The sequence below is a fragment of the Somniosus microcephalus genome, chromosome 3, assembly GCF_052327205.1.
Source record: "Somniosus microcephalus isolate GS21.2 chromosome 3, FLI_Smic_1.0, whole genome shotgun sequence".
Lineage (NCBI taxonomy): Eukaryota > Metazoa > Chordata > Chondrichthyes > Squaliformes > Somniosidae > Somniosus > Somniosus microcephalus.
This window is the reverse complement of record NC_140989.1, coordinates 76,553,095-76,569,987: the sequence shown is the minus strand read 5'-3', so window position 1 is coordinate 76,569,987 and position 16,893 is coordinate 76,553,095. Positions and strand designations below refer to the sequence as shown.

The 16,893-nt window shown below is 43.7% G+C and overlaps 1 protein-coding gene across 4 annotated transcripts in view; it reads left to right on the top strand.

The window, feature by feature from the left end:
- LOC147121150 (N-lysine methyltransferase SMYD2-like) overlaps positions 1 to 16,893 on the top strand; it is a 73,216-nt gene that overhangs the window by 33,709 nt on the left and 22,614 nt on the right. For all 4 annotated transcript variants that reach the window (XR_015077330.1, XM_085981186.1, XM_085981182.1 and 1 more), the window contains 3 exons: positions 2,812 to 2,922; positions 5,311 to 5,371; positions 9,461 to 9,585. Coding sequence is in view for 3 of the 4 variants with exons in the window: in XM_085981186.1 (XP_085837312.1) it covers positions 2,812 to 2,922; positions 5,311 to 5,371; positions 9,461 to 9,585 (297 nt within the window). In the remaining variant the exon portion in view is untranslated. The remainder of the gene's footprint in view (positions 1 to 2,811; positions 2,923 to 5,310; positions 5,372 to 9,460; positions 9,586 to 16,893) is intronic.

The window sequence follows — 16,893 nt, the reverse complement described above, 5'->3', positions numbered from 1 at the left end:
AGAAACTGAATTAGAAAGCTGATTTTTATTAAATCTTCAATTGAATCTCAATTAATAGCCAAATAGTCCTTTTTTTTTATAAGAAAATGTGAGTGCATGAGATTTCTAAGAGCTGCTGTTGTCTTCACCTGAAACAGGAGGTTTGGTGCATTGTGCAATGTGGTGGAGGAGGAGGCTGAGATGACGAACCTGTCTGAAGTGCAACATTGTTCATGGGGGCACGAGTCAGTATTTTTGGATCACGCAGATCTTGCAACACTGGCAACTTGAGTGCGCTCGGCAACACCTGGATACCAATGTATTTTTATCTCCACAACAGTTACAGATTCTGATACTGTGGCAAAACCACTAAGTGACTTACATAATTGTCTGTAACCAATGTTATTACCTCTAGCATTAATTGTCTGTAACCAATGTTATTACCTTTCAAGTTGGCTCTGGTTAAACAGAGCTAGATCGACAACATCGCGATCTGACGCGATGACGTCATCATGTGAGCCACGTGACGTCCCCTTTGGCGGGAAACGTGATGACCTCATGATGTCAGAGGTAGAGGGCGGGACCAGCCAGTCCTCGTGTGGATTGAAAGAGGAAAGACCTGTTTTGAGCTTCTCCTGTAGTTTCTTGTTTTGTAAAGTTCTTAGACAATAAATTCAGTTTGTTAACTTCCAGTAAGTTATAGATTCTTTGTTAGGAGTGCAGAGACTCCTACATTGGTGACCCCGATTCCTCGCGATCGTTTTTCGCGGTGAACGCCGAACACAGGCCAGTAATGGAGGCCAACGCAGTGGCCTTGAAGCTCCCCCCAATTCTGGGAACAACAGGCAGCCTCTTGGTTTGTGCAAGCCGAGGTGCAATTTGAGCTCCGCAACATCGTTCAGGATCAGACCAGCTATCTCCACGTGGTCTCCGCCCTCGAGAGCTCAACGGCGTCGAGAATCATCAGCCTGCTGGAGAGTCCTCCGACTGCTGACAAGTATGTCGCCATCAAGACACGATTGCTGCAGGTATTTGGTCTCACCAAAGCGGAGCACGCTCGCCGTTTACTGACTCTACCAGGGTTAGGAGACTCCAAACCCTCGGAAATGATGAGTCATATGCTGACTCTCCTGGGGTCTGAGCCCCAGTGCTTTCTGTTTGGCGAACTGTTCCTTACTCAACTTCCTGAGCAAGTACAGGCGTCCCTCGCCCGAGCAGAAACCGCAGACTGCGTCGCGCTCGCCGAAGAGGCGGATAAGATTTACGCGGTCCGGCAACAATACTGCGCCCTCGTGCAACGCCCCGCCACGAAGAGCCCGGCTCCGACAAAGGCGCCTCCGACGACCGGTTTCTGCTACTACCACGCTCGTTTCGGCCCGAAGGCCCGCTGCTGCCGCTCGCCGTGCACTTTCGTTACCAGACCGTCGAATAGACCGCCACGAGTCATGCACGCCGGTCCCGGTACTTCCCCCGCTGCCGCGATGGCGCTCGGTGCTTCCGGGAATTTCGGAGTCGGTCCAACAGACTTGTCCGACCTCCTCAGCGATTGACTCTTTTCGCTAAAGACAATTCTGGGGGGGCGTATGTGGCAAAACCATTAAGTGACTTACATAATTGTCTGTAACCAATGTTATTACCTTTCAAGTTGGCTCTGGTTAAACAGAGCTAGATCGACAACATCGCGATCTGACACGATGACGTGGTCACGTGACGTCCCCTTCGGCGGGAAACGTCATGATGTCAGAGGTAGAGGGCGGGACCAGCCAGTCCTCGTGTCGATTGAAAGAGGAAAGACCTGTTTTGAGCTTCTCCTGTAGTTTCTTGTTTTGTAAAGTTCTTAGACAATAAATTCAGTTTGTTAACTTCCAGTAAGTTATAGATTCTTTGTTAGGAGTGCAGAGACTCCTACAATACTTTGAATATATTTTCATTAGTAACTTATCTACAGAAATATGCAGGATATCCATGAATGAGGTAGACGTTGTAACCTGTAGGTGAATCAAAGCCCAACTCACTAGTGGCACAAGCAGTTCCCCCTCCATCCTCCCTACTTTTCTCTTTCCACCCGCCTCCCCACATTCTACATTGTCCCCAGTTCTCAGCATCCCGAGGTTAAATAAACAGGTTTGCTGCTCTTGATCATCCAATGATTTATGCCAGAACTGACCTTATGCGGACACTGGGTGAGGACAGCAATTGGATTGGTTTTGTTGTGATGACAACCGTGATCAAAAGGTCCTCTGTCCAGGTTCACAGAAGGAGAGTGGCCACTTAAATCTTATGCATTGGAGGACCATTACTGCCCTAGCACCATACTCCAGTATAAGTTGCTTCATTAGGATAGATAAAGGGAGAAAATTGGAGGAGCAAAAAGGTGCTGCACAGGCAATGAAATGGAATAGCTTGAGTTGCCCTTGTACTGTAAATGCTCCCTGTGGTGAATTCTGGTGTAGTGTATTGCTTGGCCTCTGGAGTGCTTTTTAATTCACTGCTGCAAAGTTGGGACTCGCATGAATTGGAGTGGAGTAACATGATCTCCACTGACCCCTCCAGAATGTAGAGATCACACTTTGGGAATAGGATTAAGAGCATAAATTAATCCCACCTGTTCTTCTCAGGATGTGACTGAGCGAGATACGTGGGTTTATCAAGCATTGCAGATTCCTGTGCACATATTGGATTGGGGACTCCTTGTAATCTAAATGAATTTGAGTTGATTTGCTGTGTTGGAATTCTGCTTTAATTAGACCAGTGCGTTGAGTCTCTAATTAAAATGTTTCTAAAGGTTTGGAATCTTCACTTTTTGAAATCTGTCTCTTTTTTTTCTTGCAGAAAACTGACTGGCCAATGCACAAACTGGAATGTTCTTCCATGAGCAAATTTGGACAGAACTGGAACCCCTCGGAGACAGTCAGGCTGGTGGCTCGAATCCTGGTCAAACAGGTGAGGTGACTGATTAATGGATGAACTGACGAACCATATTATTGGCGTCGTCAGTTGGGAAGATGGCAACAGCTGTGGAGTAATAATACTTTGAGATCTGACTGGGCTGCTTACTATCTGTGCTAAGTTAGCCACTCTGGGCATGGAATGGTTGTGGGGTGAGGTTAGAAATTGGCTGGGATCCCAGCTTGTGATTACTACTCGTATTTGTGCTGGAAGTGTATGTGTGTTGATATCTAGCGAGGATAGGGTTGTATATGATTCCCCTGCCTTTCCCTCCCTCTCATAATATAGCCTGCTGAAATTAGTTGTCCAGACTCTGCACAGTTCTGGTCTCCATATTATAAAAAGGATAGAGGCACTAACAAAGGTTTTTAATTTTTAAAAAAAAGTTTTACATGGGTGATACCAGAACTGAGAAGTTATACTTATCAGAAAAGACTGAATAGGCTGGCGCTCTTTTCTCTAGAAAAGAGAAGGCTGAGGGTTGATCTGATAGATTATGATAGGATAGAGAATATGTTTCCACTTGTGGAGTCCCAAACTAGGTGTCATCATAAATTTAAGATAGTCACTAATAAATTTAGGAGAAACTTCTTTACCCAGAGAGTGGTTAGAATGTGGAACTCGCTACTACGTGGAGTGGTTGAGGCGAATAGTATAGTGCATTTAAGGGGAAGCTAGATAAACATATGAGGGGAAAAAGGAATAGAAGGTAATGCTGACAGGGTGGGAGGAGGCTCATGTGAAACATAAACACCAGCATGGAACAATTGGGCCGACTGGCCTGTTTCTGTGCTGTACATTCTGTGTAGATTGGGATGGACCCTCGGGTGAGATGCTGTAAGGCTGTCGCTGCCACCTATCAAACTATTCCAGTGTGAGTCGCTGTCTTCTTGAGACAGGGTGAAGAGAGATAATAGGGCGGAAAGCAAGAAAGTTAGTAAATGTACCCTGGTTTATTAATTGTATGTTTTGACCACTTTTGGTATATTTAGTCTTAAGCTATGTCTTTCAAAGAGCCATCACCGGCACGATGGACTGAATAGCCTCTTTTTGTGCTGTAAGATTCTGTGATTCTTTCCCAGTGAAATAGCCAGAAATTAAAAGTTGGGCCTCCATGGTGTACGTATTTTTAAAAAAAACAATTGCCCCAGTGGATCCCAGCGATTCAGACATTCCCAAAGGCCATAGTGATGTTTCAGTTAACTAAAGAATGCTTGCAAGTTATTCATCCAAGTGACCTCACTAATAGTTATTCGGCGACATTAAATAGTGTTTTGCAGCACTCCATGACCTCTTAGTTTTAAGGTGCTGGTATGGATGGCAACACACTTTTTAAAAACAAAAATGAGTTAAATATTGAATCTAGAGTAAGCATTGCATTTTAAATAAAAACTTCTGACCCTGTTTAGAAACCATTGTGATCAATCTGACCCCAGTTGACCTCCGATATGGGGGCTGGTTTTCCTGTGGACTGTTTAATAATTGGTGACCTTTTGGAATATTTATATACACTAGCCTAACTATAATGGCTTGCGGACCTCAAATGCGGTTTGTAATTGCGATGGGTGTATTTGATTGCATCCCAGTTAACACTGTTCAGCTACCATTTGCTGCTCCTTTGTTGTGAAAATTAAACTTTGATTTATTATGCTGTTGGTGCTTTCATTGCTCTTTCCTGAGTATCCAAAGACCTGCAAATGTAAGGAGTACGGTACTCAAACTAAACCTTGGGCAACTTGGGTGACATACTGGAGGATGAGTGGCATCCACGGAACTGTACCTCAGCAAGGCAGTGTTTTTATTTTTTTTTAAGTAATTTTATGCTTTTCAAAGGGACAAACTTTGGTGGATATGCTGTCATCCTATAGTTTCATTAATTTGACTGTAGGCAGAACTTTGCTTCTATGTTACTTGTGAGTTTGTTTCTAAACTTACTGGAGATGAGCGTACAGTACCTAGACAAAGTTGGGAAACTTAAAGATACTATAGAGGAAGTTTTAGTGCAGTATAGTACCTTGAAATCTACTGAGGACAGGAGACTTTAATTGGGCTCTGATTGCCTGAACTTGTTGGGAAGCAGACTGCAGCTTTAGGAATGCGAGATGCACCAAGGATACTATTTGGCTCTGTCATCGGGCCCTCTCCTCCAATCTTGTATATAATGACTAACTAACTCATTTTGGAAATTAACATTAATAGAGTAGAGTCATAACAACACGGAAGGAGGCCATTCAGCCCATCGAGTCCGTGCCGGCTCTCTGTAGAGCAAGCTCTGTAATGCCAGTAGACTGATCTTTGTTTTAAAACATGTCTGGCTCTACCATATTGAATCCTTGCTATAATAAATACACATCTAAATTCTGTTTTTTCTTTTTATTATAGAAAATGCAACCCGAGAAAACACCTTCAGAGGAATTACTGACTGTTAGTGAGTTTGAGTCACGTAAGTATTCAGCGCAGGGCGTGAAGCCAAAACTGGGTTACTGTATTCTGTGACCTTTTTAGTTCAAAATTACCAAAAGAAAAGGATCTAACTGCTGTGACAAGCCCTTCAACATGATGCTGTTAATCCTTTGAGCTCAGAGTCTGCATAACTCAAAGTGGTTGTCTGTTTCTCTGCGCTTACCTTCACTGAAGCCTGGGCTTGCCCCTTAAACATAAAAGAAAAGTTTGCTGCTTGAAAGTCTTGGACATCAGGGCCTGGATTTTCCTCTGAATTACCACCTGTTTTGGGGTGGATTTGAGGTGGTAAATGGGTTCTTGGAGGCTACCGTCTCAAATCTGTTGCAAAAAATTTGGATCTGAATTATCCTTCCTGAAAAGCACTAGTTCCCCCAAGGCCTGCTGGGACCCCAATGCACCTCATATATGGGGTCATGGGGGATGGCTAGCTCCTCAATATTTCCCCAACTTCTACCCCCAAACAATTACCACCATTATATTAAGTGGCAGTAGGAGCTGCAAGATGGTATTGAAGAGGCCAATTTTTGTGGCCCACTAAAGGTTGGTGTTACTTTGCCTGCATCTCAATCTCTCTTTTTAGTACTTTGGAGATTCAGTCAGGACATTTGCTGCTAGTTTAACTCTGTTCGACTCGAAGTACTAATTGGGGACATGGATTTACCTTCACTGGAATCCCTCTAATGGGCTGTAATTTGCGACCCCTGTGAGTGCGTACGAGGTGTGTACGAGCCCGTAGGGGCTGCGCAAGTTCTAAGTTTAGGCATGCGAAGCACATGCGCTAAAACCTGGAACTTGTGATCTGTCAAGAATCCTCAACTTCCGCCCGCTGAAAGGCCGTGGAATTCTTGCGCCTGGTGGAAGCAGGCGTAAGGCCTGCTTTTACCAGCACAAGAGTTTAAAAAAATTAGAAAAATAAAATTTTATCACTCATTTATATTTTAAAAACCCTGTCCAATAAGGTAAGTTTATTTTTAGCCCCGTTAAAATGTATAAAAAAAAATTTCCCTAAAATTACATTTTCGTTTAAAAATATTTAATCAAATGGCATTTTAATTACATTCAAATGTAATTTTAAAAAGTTGTTTTCATGTGTTCATATATTTGAGTGATCCCTAATTTATACTTATGGGGATTCCGTACGTATGGAACTCCCATAAGTATGAATGGGGATTCCCTTCTTTTATTGGTTGGGCCGGCCCATGTGAACCCAGGGACGCTTGTGAAACGCATGTGCCCCTGAGATATGTGGGGCTCTGCCCGCGCATACCCGGAGAGGCCCAGCGTTGCAAGCCTCCATACCTCTCAGGCCACCAGGTACATTTGTAGATTTTTTTTTTTTTACAGGTCGGGGAGCCTCCGATCGCAAATTTTGAGCCATTATGTTATGAAGATGAGGATATTGCAGTGGTTAGATTGTCGGCTGAATTGGGCTTCACAGAAGGCCTCTCTTCTCTATGCACTGATACCCACTCACCAGGGCACACGGACCATGAAGATCTTTCTTGGACTTCTCTGACTATCAATGCCTCAGAAGGTTGCACTTTCTCCTGGAGGCTATTGGGGAAATATGTCAACCACTGGCTGAAGACCTGCAATGCACTGTGTACCAGTCAAGGTCACTGCTAAATTCCTTTGTGACTAGATCCTTCCAGGCAGCAAAAGGTGACCATTGCCACACTAGTCGGGCTGCTGCTCCTTGCTCCTGCAGGATCACTGACCATCTGTAGGACTGATTGTCTTTCTCCCTTTGGTTGTCTGTTTCCACTAGGCAGGATATGAATTGTGCAGCCTTCCTGAATAAAGCAGTAGTGACCACCTTGGCGCAATGGGCAGGCTCTGATGACCTAATTGGGATCCGATCTGTGATTTCAACCTGAGGCCTGATCAGGGGAGCAGTGGTGGCTTCCCTGCCAGACCAACGTGAGAAAGCTATCTAGGCCAATCTTGCTGGGAGCTGGATTGAGGGCCAGAAGATTAAATTTTATATTTAAAAAAAAAAAATTTTTAATTTAAGTTTCCTTGTAGACCAGGAGCTGCAGGAGTGCAATGAGACCTTGGACCTCCCTTGCCCTGGGGAGTTTCCATTTCTGCCAAGTGAGGTATGTGTGAGAAGGTTTGTTCTGTTCACCATTTCAGAGCACCACCCTTGTAAGTTGGCAGTGCATTATACCTGGCAAGAGGAGGCAGCCAGTCTGAATGCTGTCTGCAGGACTTGGGAGGAATCTGACGAGGTAGCACTAACCAATAGTACCAGATAAATGGCACGTGCCATGTACAACCTCAACAACAACTTGCATTTATATAGCGCCTTTAACGTAAAATGTCCTAAGGTGCTTCAACAGAAGTGTAATCAGCCAAAAATGGAGGCTGAGCCAAAGATGATAATAGGATGGATGACCAAATACTTAGTCAGAGAGTTGGGTTTTAAAGAGGGTCTTGAAGGAGGAGAGGAAGGTGATGAATCAGAGAGGTTTAGGGAGGGAATTCCAGGGTATGTGACCTTGATCACTGAAGGCATGGCTAACAATAGGAGGGGGGATGCACAAGAGGCTAGAGTTGGAGCAATGGGGATTGTTTGGGGCAGTGAGGTGTTTGTAGGGCTAAAGGGATTTAAACAAGAGGGTGAGAATGTTAAATTGGCTTCCAGTCCCCTTGCCTCCAGTGTAGGTCAGCAAGGACTGGAGTGCTGGGTAAGCAGGGCAGCATGTGGGTAGCAGAGTTTTTGATGAGCTGAAGTTTACAGTGCGCGGAGGGTGGGATGCTGGTCAGATGAGCAAGCATACCTTTAAGGGCAATAAGAATGGTTGGCATAAATTTTATCTGGAAAAATTAATTACAATTTCTGAAATGTGGGAAAAAATCTATTCTAGAAAAGTAGCATTAAAATTACAAAAAAAAACAAAGGTTTTTTTTTAAGGGCTCCAGTGCCCACAGAGCTTCCCTTGCTCATAATTTAAATGGGGGGGAAAAAAGAGCCAACCCAGCAGAAATACCATTTGAGCCATTTTAAAATATTTTTCCTTCACCTCTGGGGCTTTAATGAGGCTTGCACATGAAATGGGCGAAAGCACATCAGCTCACTAAAATTGGAGGCTGGAAAGAAATTGATGTCAGGCTTGCTCACCCAGCTCAGTGCTCCTTCCATGCCAGTTGCACACTTGATCTTTTGGTGCACGGGACTGCAAAATTGACCCCAATATCTCCTATTACAATAGATTTAACAGCAATATTGGCCCTGAAATTAGGATCGGGAGCTTGCCGCGCGTGCAAGCCCCTGATGTGCACTCGCCCTGCGCGCCGACATCTGAAGCTCGGGCCTGCTTGCATTTCCTGTCACTGGCCCGGTTCAGATGTTGGCGCGATGTCCTTACCTGATCCAGCGGCGTAGTTAGTGCGATGTGCCGGCTGGGATCAGGTGAGCACACTACAGCCAATCAGGGGAGGGGAAACTCATTCATGAGTTTGACAGTAAGAGCTGTCAAACTCATGAAAACTCCTGGCCCTAAAACACTACTTAAACCTGAAAGGAAATTTAAAAAAACATTGCACTACTTAAATGAACAATAAAGAACTCTGAAAAACTATTTTAAACAATTTTAAAATTTGAAAAAAAAAATTATATAAAAAATTGGGGCTAAAACTAAACTTACCTTACTGTAAATTCTTTAAAAATAACAAACCTGTGGGGGGAAAAAAAAAATTCTCAATTGTACTAAAAGCCCACTTACCTGAAAAACTAAGTACTTGCGTGTGGTTTTTCAATGCGTAAAGATCGGAGGCCTTTACACACGTGCAACTCTGGAGAAAAAAAAAAAGGAATTTCACTGCGCACGCGCTGCCTGTGCAGTCGCGCGCGTTCTGCCTCTTAACCCCTTGGGTCAGAGGACAGGAAATGCCGGTTTTCAGCGCATGCGCTGTGCATGCTGAAAACCGGAAATTCCTCCGGGCACATGCGTGAGTACCCCGTCCGTACTCGCGTGTTGTGCCCGGAATTACTGGGCCATTCTGATTTCTGAGCAACCAGTTTCAATCCAGTCTCTTTAATTGACTTTATTTCTGCTTGATTCAGACCTTGATAAATTGGATAATGAAAAAAGAGAGCTGATTGAGAGTGACATTGCTGCCCTTCATCACTTCTACTCCAAGCACTTTGACTTCCCTGACCGGGCTGCCTTGATTGAGCTGTTTGCTAAGGTTTGTAGCCGATTTGAAATCTGATGTTTGAAAAGTTGCAGTTTTTTTTTTATTCTGTGGATGTAACTGGGTGCCTTCAGTGCCCACAGATGAATATTACACCTACAGATATCTTGATTTGTCACAATAAATATCAGTAGCTCTCCGCTCCCAGACTTGTGAAGGTTCCAACAGGACTGGGAGATACACATCTATAGAATAAACTGAAAACTTCCGTTGGAGACAGAATGAACATTTTTTTTCTTTCCTCTCTATAAATCCCTGTGGGGACCTATTTGTAGGGTGTTGCACAGAGGGGGGTGAAATGGGTGATTGCCCCATGTACAGGAAACTCTTTGGTATCCGGCACCGACGGGACCAGGATGGTGCCGGTTGATTAAAAATTCCGGATGACGGAGAGGGTTATCTACCGAGGCTATTTTTAACAAACAAAAATAAAAAAATCAAGAAATGTGCAGTATACAGTAATTGGGTACTCGCCTACAGAATGTTGTGTTAAATGGATGGTGGAAGATGCTTAAGTACAGTACTGCCAGTTGAGGGTAATCCATAACTCTTTACTGTATAAGTTTTGTTTTACTGTTAAGTAATTAAACAACTATACAGTACTGTAGTTGACTGTACACTTATTCCAAGTCAGCTGGTTCATCAGGAATATCCATGCCAGCTGGGTCATCAGGATCATGCACTTCCAACAGATTCTTCAGGCACTTCCACTGCTTCAACTCTTTTTGGAAGCTTTCTTAAACATGTCCCGGATGTCTGCTTGCTTAGTGGACTCTTGCCTTTTTTGTAGAAAGGTGGAATGCAGAATATGGAGGTGCATAACTTCTTGGGCAGAGTAGCAAGGCTACATTTCAGCAAATTGGAGGATTAAAGCAAATCCTTCTGCAGCTTTAGCTCAAGAAATCATCTTCTCTTCAGAAATCTCATCCTCTTCACCTTCCATCTCGCTTTCCTTTTCTTTCTTTGGATTCAAAACCGTCTCAATTATTTCATCATCACTTAGCATATGCACAACAGCAACTTCTCTAACTGCATCAACCCACTGCTCAGTATCACTTTCACTGAGGTTACGTAGAGGGTTTGCTGGGCCTACATTTTTCACCATGCCAGCCATTTCCATTATTATACTCTTGGGATGAACATTGAACCCATGAAATTCCTCCTCTGAAGAAGAACCTTCAGCAAACATTACAGAAGGCCACAATTTGCACCAGGCTTGCCTCAAAGTGTGACCTTTCACCAAGTTCCAGGAACATGCAACATTAAAGATGGCATCTTTAAGATTGTATTCCTTCTGAAATGCGTGAATATTGTCATCTTGGTTTATCAGTTTACGTAGGAAGTCTTTCTTGTAATGACACTTGAGATTTTGGATAACGCCCTGGTCCATGGGTTGTATGAGAGAAGTTACATTTGGTTGCAAATAAATGGTGACAATATTTCCCGAAACCAACTCGGCTTCATGCGGATGGGCTCTACAATTATCAAGCAATAAAATGCATTTGCTATCTTCAGGTTTCCCTATTTTACGGAAATGTTCCCTCACAGATGGAACAAAAATATGATGGAACCAATACGAAAAGATTTCCTTATCCATCCAAGCATTTCTTTGAGCTTTGTACTCAACAGGTAAGTGCCTCGCATTTTTAAAGGCACGGGGATTTTTATACTTCCCAATAACAAGAAGTTTAACCCGGTGTGATCCAGCAGCGTTCGCACATGTTAGCACGGTTACACGATCTTTATTTTTCTTGTAACCTGAAGCATTAGCCTCACTAGCCCACAAGTGTTGATTCTGGCAAAAACCTCCAAAATAAGCTAGTTTCATCGGCATTGTATATCTGTGCTGGCGACAAACCATGTTGCACGATCCGATTGAAATAATCGCAGTATTCTTCTGCGGCGTCGTGATCAGCTGATTTCTTCTCTATCGAGTCGTCGTATCCCGTGCCGTAACTTGAACCACGTTAGCCATCCCTCGGAGAAAGCACACTTTGTCAGTGAGCTCCATCTTTACGTAGAAATCCTTCGCTTTCTCGATTAGCATGGGTCCGGAAAGTGGAACACCCTCTGAACGCTTAAGAGAAAATCACTCTCATAAAGCACGGTATCCAGCTCTTCAAGCTTAGGCTTACGAAGCGTACGCCGTTTCTCTACACTCTTGGATGTCTCCGAGCTTGAATAAAACTTGAGCAGCTTAATCCTTCTGCGATTTGATGTTGTATGTTGTTGACGAACCGATTTTGAATTCATTCATAATGTTGATACGCTTCGCTCCCCTTTTCTAGTCGTTGGCATATCTCGATTTTCTGTTTTTAAAGTTAACGCCACTCTCTTCGTTTTGCTTGGACCAACTTTTGGGAATTCCATAATGCAAGATGGGTGAGATAATTCACGATAAAAATGGAGAGACACACAGAAAAATGGCAGATCGGAAAAGACTACCGGCAGTGCGGGAGACACACAGAAAAATGGCGGATCGGAAGAGACTACCGGCAGCGCGGGAGAGTCAGACTCCTGTTATTGAGGTGTTCAGACATCCGACAGCGCCAAGAAGCCGAGTAGTGGCAGTTTGGAGAGCTACCCCCACTGACTAACTCGGCCACCGCGGGAGACTCTGACTCTGCAACATTTCCGGTTATTGAGGTGTTGTTTTCGGAGTATGAATTTTGCCGGTTATTAGAGAATTCTGGATATTTAGCTGCCGTTTAAACGAGAGTTTCCTGTACTAGTCTCCATCCTGTTTGCACTTGATCTGCATTTCTAGTTACTGGCTAGTTGAAGACAGAAACATAGCTCCTGAAACAGATGCTGAATTTAAAAGTGCAGGAAATTATGTCAACCTAGACTCCATGGCTGTTTCCACCCCTAAAGCTGGTTGCCGGTCTGTCACCTATTGCATCCATATAACCTGGGCATTCTCTGCTTCAAGGCTTTGTCTGAAATCCATAAACACTTGGAGACAGGCACCAACTTGGATTGTGATTGGTAACTCGACTTTTGAGAAGGAGACCATCATTTAAAAGTTTGTTGCTGCAGTAGAATTGAAGTGTCCAGGAGCTATTGAGGAGAGCTGGGGAGTTGCACAGTTTTCTGCTCCCACCATCCTCCTTGCCACAATGTGGTCTCATTTTGAATCCCAACATACATGTGCTACGGGAGGACATGGGGAACTTTTGAATGCCATCGAGAGTGTGGCATCATTGCAGGGGGGAGGCTTCTACCGACCATTACCCCATTAACCTTGCAGAGGAGCAGTGCCTCAGAGGCTTCATTTCATCAGGGAGGCAGTGACAGAATTGTGCAACATGTTGCAGGCAGCCCTCTAGGGCAGACATGATGCTGCCAGTTGGTCTGGCTCCAGAAGGTGACAGTGGCCTTAAATCTCTTGCCTCTGAATGTTTCCGGGGACTAGTGGGAACATTAGTAACCTCAGGCTGCAGTGCATCACTGTTCAAAACAGATGACTGATTCCTTGTTTGGTACAGCAAGTAGGTACATCACTGTTCCCATCGATAACGGCAAGTAATGGGACAGAGCCCCAGTTTTCTTTTCAAATGGCAACATTCTCCAAGTCCAGAATGTCATTGGTATCCACATAGTCCTATAAACTGCTGCAGACGAGCGCATCCTATAAACAAACCGCAAAGATTTTTATTTCATCATTTATCAGCTTGTGAGACCATCTGCGCCAGTTACTATTGGTGAATGCCAGATTCCCTGGCAGCAGTCATTATGCGTTCATTTTACAGCAGTCCACTGTGCCATTATCTGCAGATGCCCAGCAGGTTGAAGGTTGGATCCCGGGAAGGCGAGAATACCTGCTGTTGCCTTGGCTCATGACCCCACTGTAGCATTCCCGCACACCAGAAAGGCTCCAATACAATGAGGTGCATGTCTCCACCAGATCCATTATTGAGCACATCATTGGATTGCTGAGGCAGCACTTCTGATGCCTCGACAGGTCTGGGAGCATCCTTCAGTACAACTGAGACAATGTTTCCAGGATCACTGTGGTCTGTTGCTTTATCCAGACCTTTACAACTTGAGGCATCCTTAAAAAAAAAAAAAAAAAAAAAGTCTTTTTGAAGAACGGGGAGGGTGCTGCTGAACTGCTGAAAAAACCAGAAGAAGCATCAGCACAAGCATCATTTTGCAGCTGCAGGAACCATTCAGCAGACCATTATATAGGGCACTTTATCCCAATGTCCCTCTAGACCCTTCCCATTATTAGCCTTCCCTGTATGTTTCATAATGTACATCAAGTGCACAGTCACCCTATCTGCTGGGCAGACCACACTTTGCAATGTACTTGCCTTTCCCCGTCACTCAAACGGAACTCAGTGACGTGTGCAACTACCATACCAAAATGTTTTATTTTTCAATGCGAGGATGAAGGGATAATTACTAGTCCTAGCCCCTTTTTAGAGCTACCCTGGATCAGGCGTATTTCTCAAGATGTTCACTTTCAACTAAAGTTTGAGGTAGCCGAATCCTAAAGACACTTAATTGGGTCTAAAGGTCCGGACTATCTCCCTAAAGGAAAGGAACAACCTGAAAATGTTACCGTCCTCCAGATAGCACTTTTAATAAGTTTAGCTAGACTGTAACGTTCTGGATATTATGAGGGTCTGGAAAACACCCCCAGAATTCTGCAACTCCTCACCAAAGAGTGTACAGAGATTGAGTTTTTGATACAGAAGTCTTATGTGAGACAATTCTTAAAAATATATAGATTTATTAAAGAACCAACATGCAGTTTACAGTTGGGGAGTCAATTGCAACATTAACAGTTCCAAAAAGAGAGAACTTACAATCCTATTATCAGAGAACCTTACTTTCAAATCTTAACTTCGCTACAGTTTTACAGTTCTTAGGATATCCACCAAAATCAAATACCTTTTGATCCCCGAGGAACAAAGAGTTGGAGACTTACAGAGCCGCCTCTGAAGCCGAGAATCGCTTTGCCCGATTTAAAGCGAGTCTGTTATCCCATTTGAGAGTTCAATATTTATACCCTTTTCCAGTGGTATTTCCTTTAAGGTTTTCTGCTGACCTCTGCCAGACTCTTATCTCATCTCAGTGGTCTAAGTTTGCCATATAAAAAACGGTGTGACAACAGGTGTTTCTTACTTTGTCATCTTTACGAGGGCAGATGTTCCTTACTTTGTGCTTCTTTACGAAGTGTAAATTAGAACACCTTATCCAGGGTGAACCATTGTTTCGTTCCAAAAAGTTCAGCCTGTCGGAGCCCTTAACCTTCTGTTTCAATAAGGTTATTTATTCAGGATCAACAACCATCTTATCTCGATAGCCAGAATGCTTTCATAGCTATTTCATAGTTAGGTTTCTAAATTTTCAAACCCAGTTTGCCATGTTTTAGTAAGGCCAGAATTCTTTTATAAGATGGTGTATTTTTCTGAATAGGTTATATGGCTTATTCCTTCACAAGGAGTTGCCGAATCTAGTTGCCATGGTGCTCCCACTTCCTATCAGTTGGTGTGCGTTGTGCTTGACTACCAAAACTGGGACTTCCTTTATGCAACCCCCATTACTGGAGCCTTTGAGGTGACTGGAAGATGAGGGTCTCTCTGAAAGAAGCTCCTTGGATTGAGCTGGCACTCGACCTCTTGAGCATATCCAGCCTGGCTGCATGTGCAGAAACGGCCTGGTTCTACCTATTTTCTGGCCCGAGCGAAGTCATTGGAAGGGGTAGTGGCCTGTTGTGGATGTATTGCCATTGGGAGAGATACCACCATCATCCATTACCATGTCTTGCCTGCCCCTGCTCCCAGTCTCCCTACCTGTTGATCTGTGGATGAGCAGACCCAATGGCACTAGTGACCATGCTGAAGTCCCTATCCGTGGCTCTCTCCATTCGGACAAAATGATCTGCCAAAAAAAGGTAACTGTGGAGGATGTATAATCATTTGATTTGCCTTTGGGGAGCACTAAGTGAAGGGTTGCAGAACCTCCTTTTTTTCAGGTGAATGAAATTAATTGTTTTGAGTTGCAATAAAAGTGGATTGCGCAAGGTCCATGGAAGGAATGGGCTTCCTGTGCCTTTATTACATTCCAAACGTCATGTGCTTGTATTCAGTCCTGAGACTTGGCAATGCTATAGAACTCTAAAATAAGTGCCCAGTAAGAATCACTCTCTGAACTGAGAGCTGCACCAGTTTAAATGAATAGTTACTGTGAAGGATGTATAATCATTTGGTTTGCCTTTGGGGAATACCAATAGGGATAGTAAGGTTCCAAATTGTGTTTAAGAAATATAGAATGTGTATCATTTTGACTCCTAATGGGACATGTTTCTATTCCAATGCTTACATTTAAAAGTGGTTCCTAAGCTGCAAGGTCCCAGCTAATTAGGCCTCTAGCTTACTGCGCCATCGTATTGATCTAGGGATTAATTAAAATTAGAGAGGAAGCCAGAAGCTAACACAAAACAATTAGTGTGACTTGTGTGTTTGGCTAGCGGAGACAAGACCACAAGTCGAGTAATCTTAAATTGGCAGCCACTGTTCCTGCCACTCAAGTTTGGGGTGGCCACATTCCTACCTGTTGTAGGGTCATGTTTCCTCCATAGTCGGAGGTCCTAGCACAGGCTTAAAATGCACTTGTGCTGAATAGAGAATGCTAGCTGCTTCGTGTCCTATCTGGTTTACCATGAAAGGAAAAAGAATGGTGTGTTAGCCTAGCTGTTCGCTTTCCATTTAGAATGATCTATCTAGAGCCCCTGAGTAGAAAAATGATTACACTGATGAAAACAATAATTAAGTCTAAACTTTTTGTTTAAAGAAATCATTGTTTTTTAATAATTCAGCCTTTTTGCTTTCTTTCATTGAGTACTATTGGAATGTTAGAGGAACATCATCTGTTTGCAGCCCTTTGTTTTGAGGCTGGCTTGCTCCAGATACTTGTGTCCAATGCAAAAGTCCGCTTCCATCGGCAAGCTCCCACTCCTTGAGAACTGAAACATGACCTTAAGTTTTCCTGGATAACAAACTGCAAAGTGAACAGTGAAATAAAAACCGAAAATGCTGGAAATACTCAGCAGGTCAGGTAGCATCTGTGGAAAGAGAAACAGGTTTAATGTTTCAGGTCAATGACCTTTTGTCAGAACTGGATAAAGTTAGAGATGTAACAGATTTTAAGCAAGTCCAGCGGCAGGGAAAACGGAGGGGAGGAAAGAACAAAAGGGAAGGTCTGATAGGATGGAAAGCAGGAGAGATTAAATGACAAAAGATATGATCGTACAAAGCAAAAGGAGATGGTAATGGGACAAGTAAAGAAATG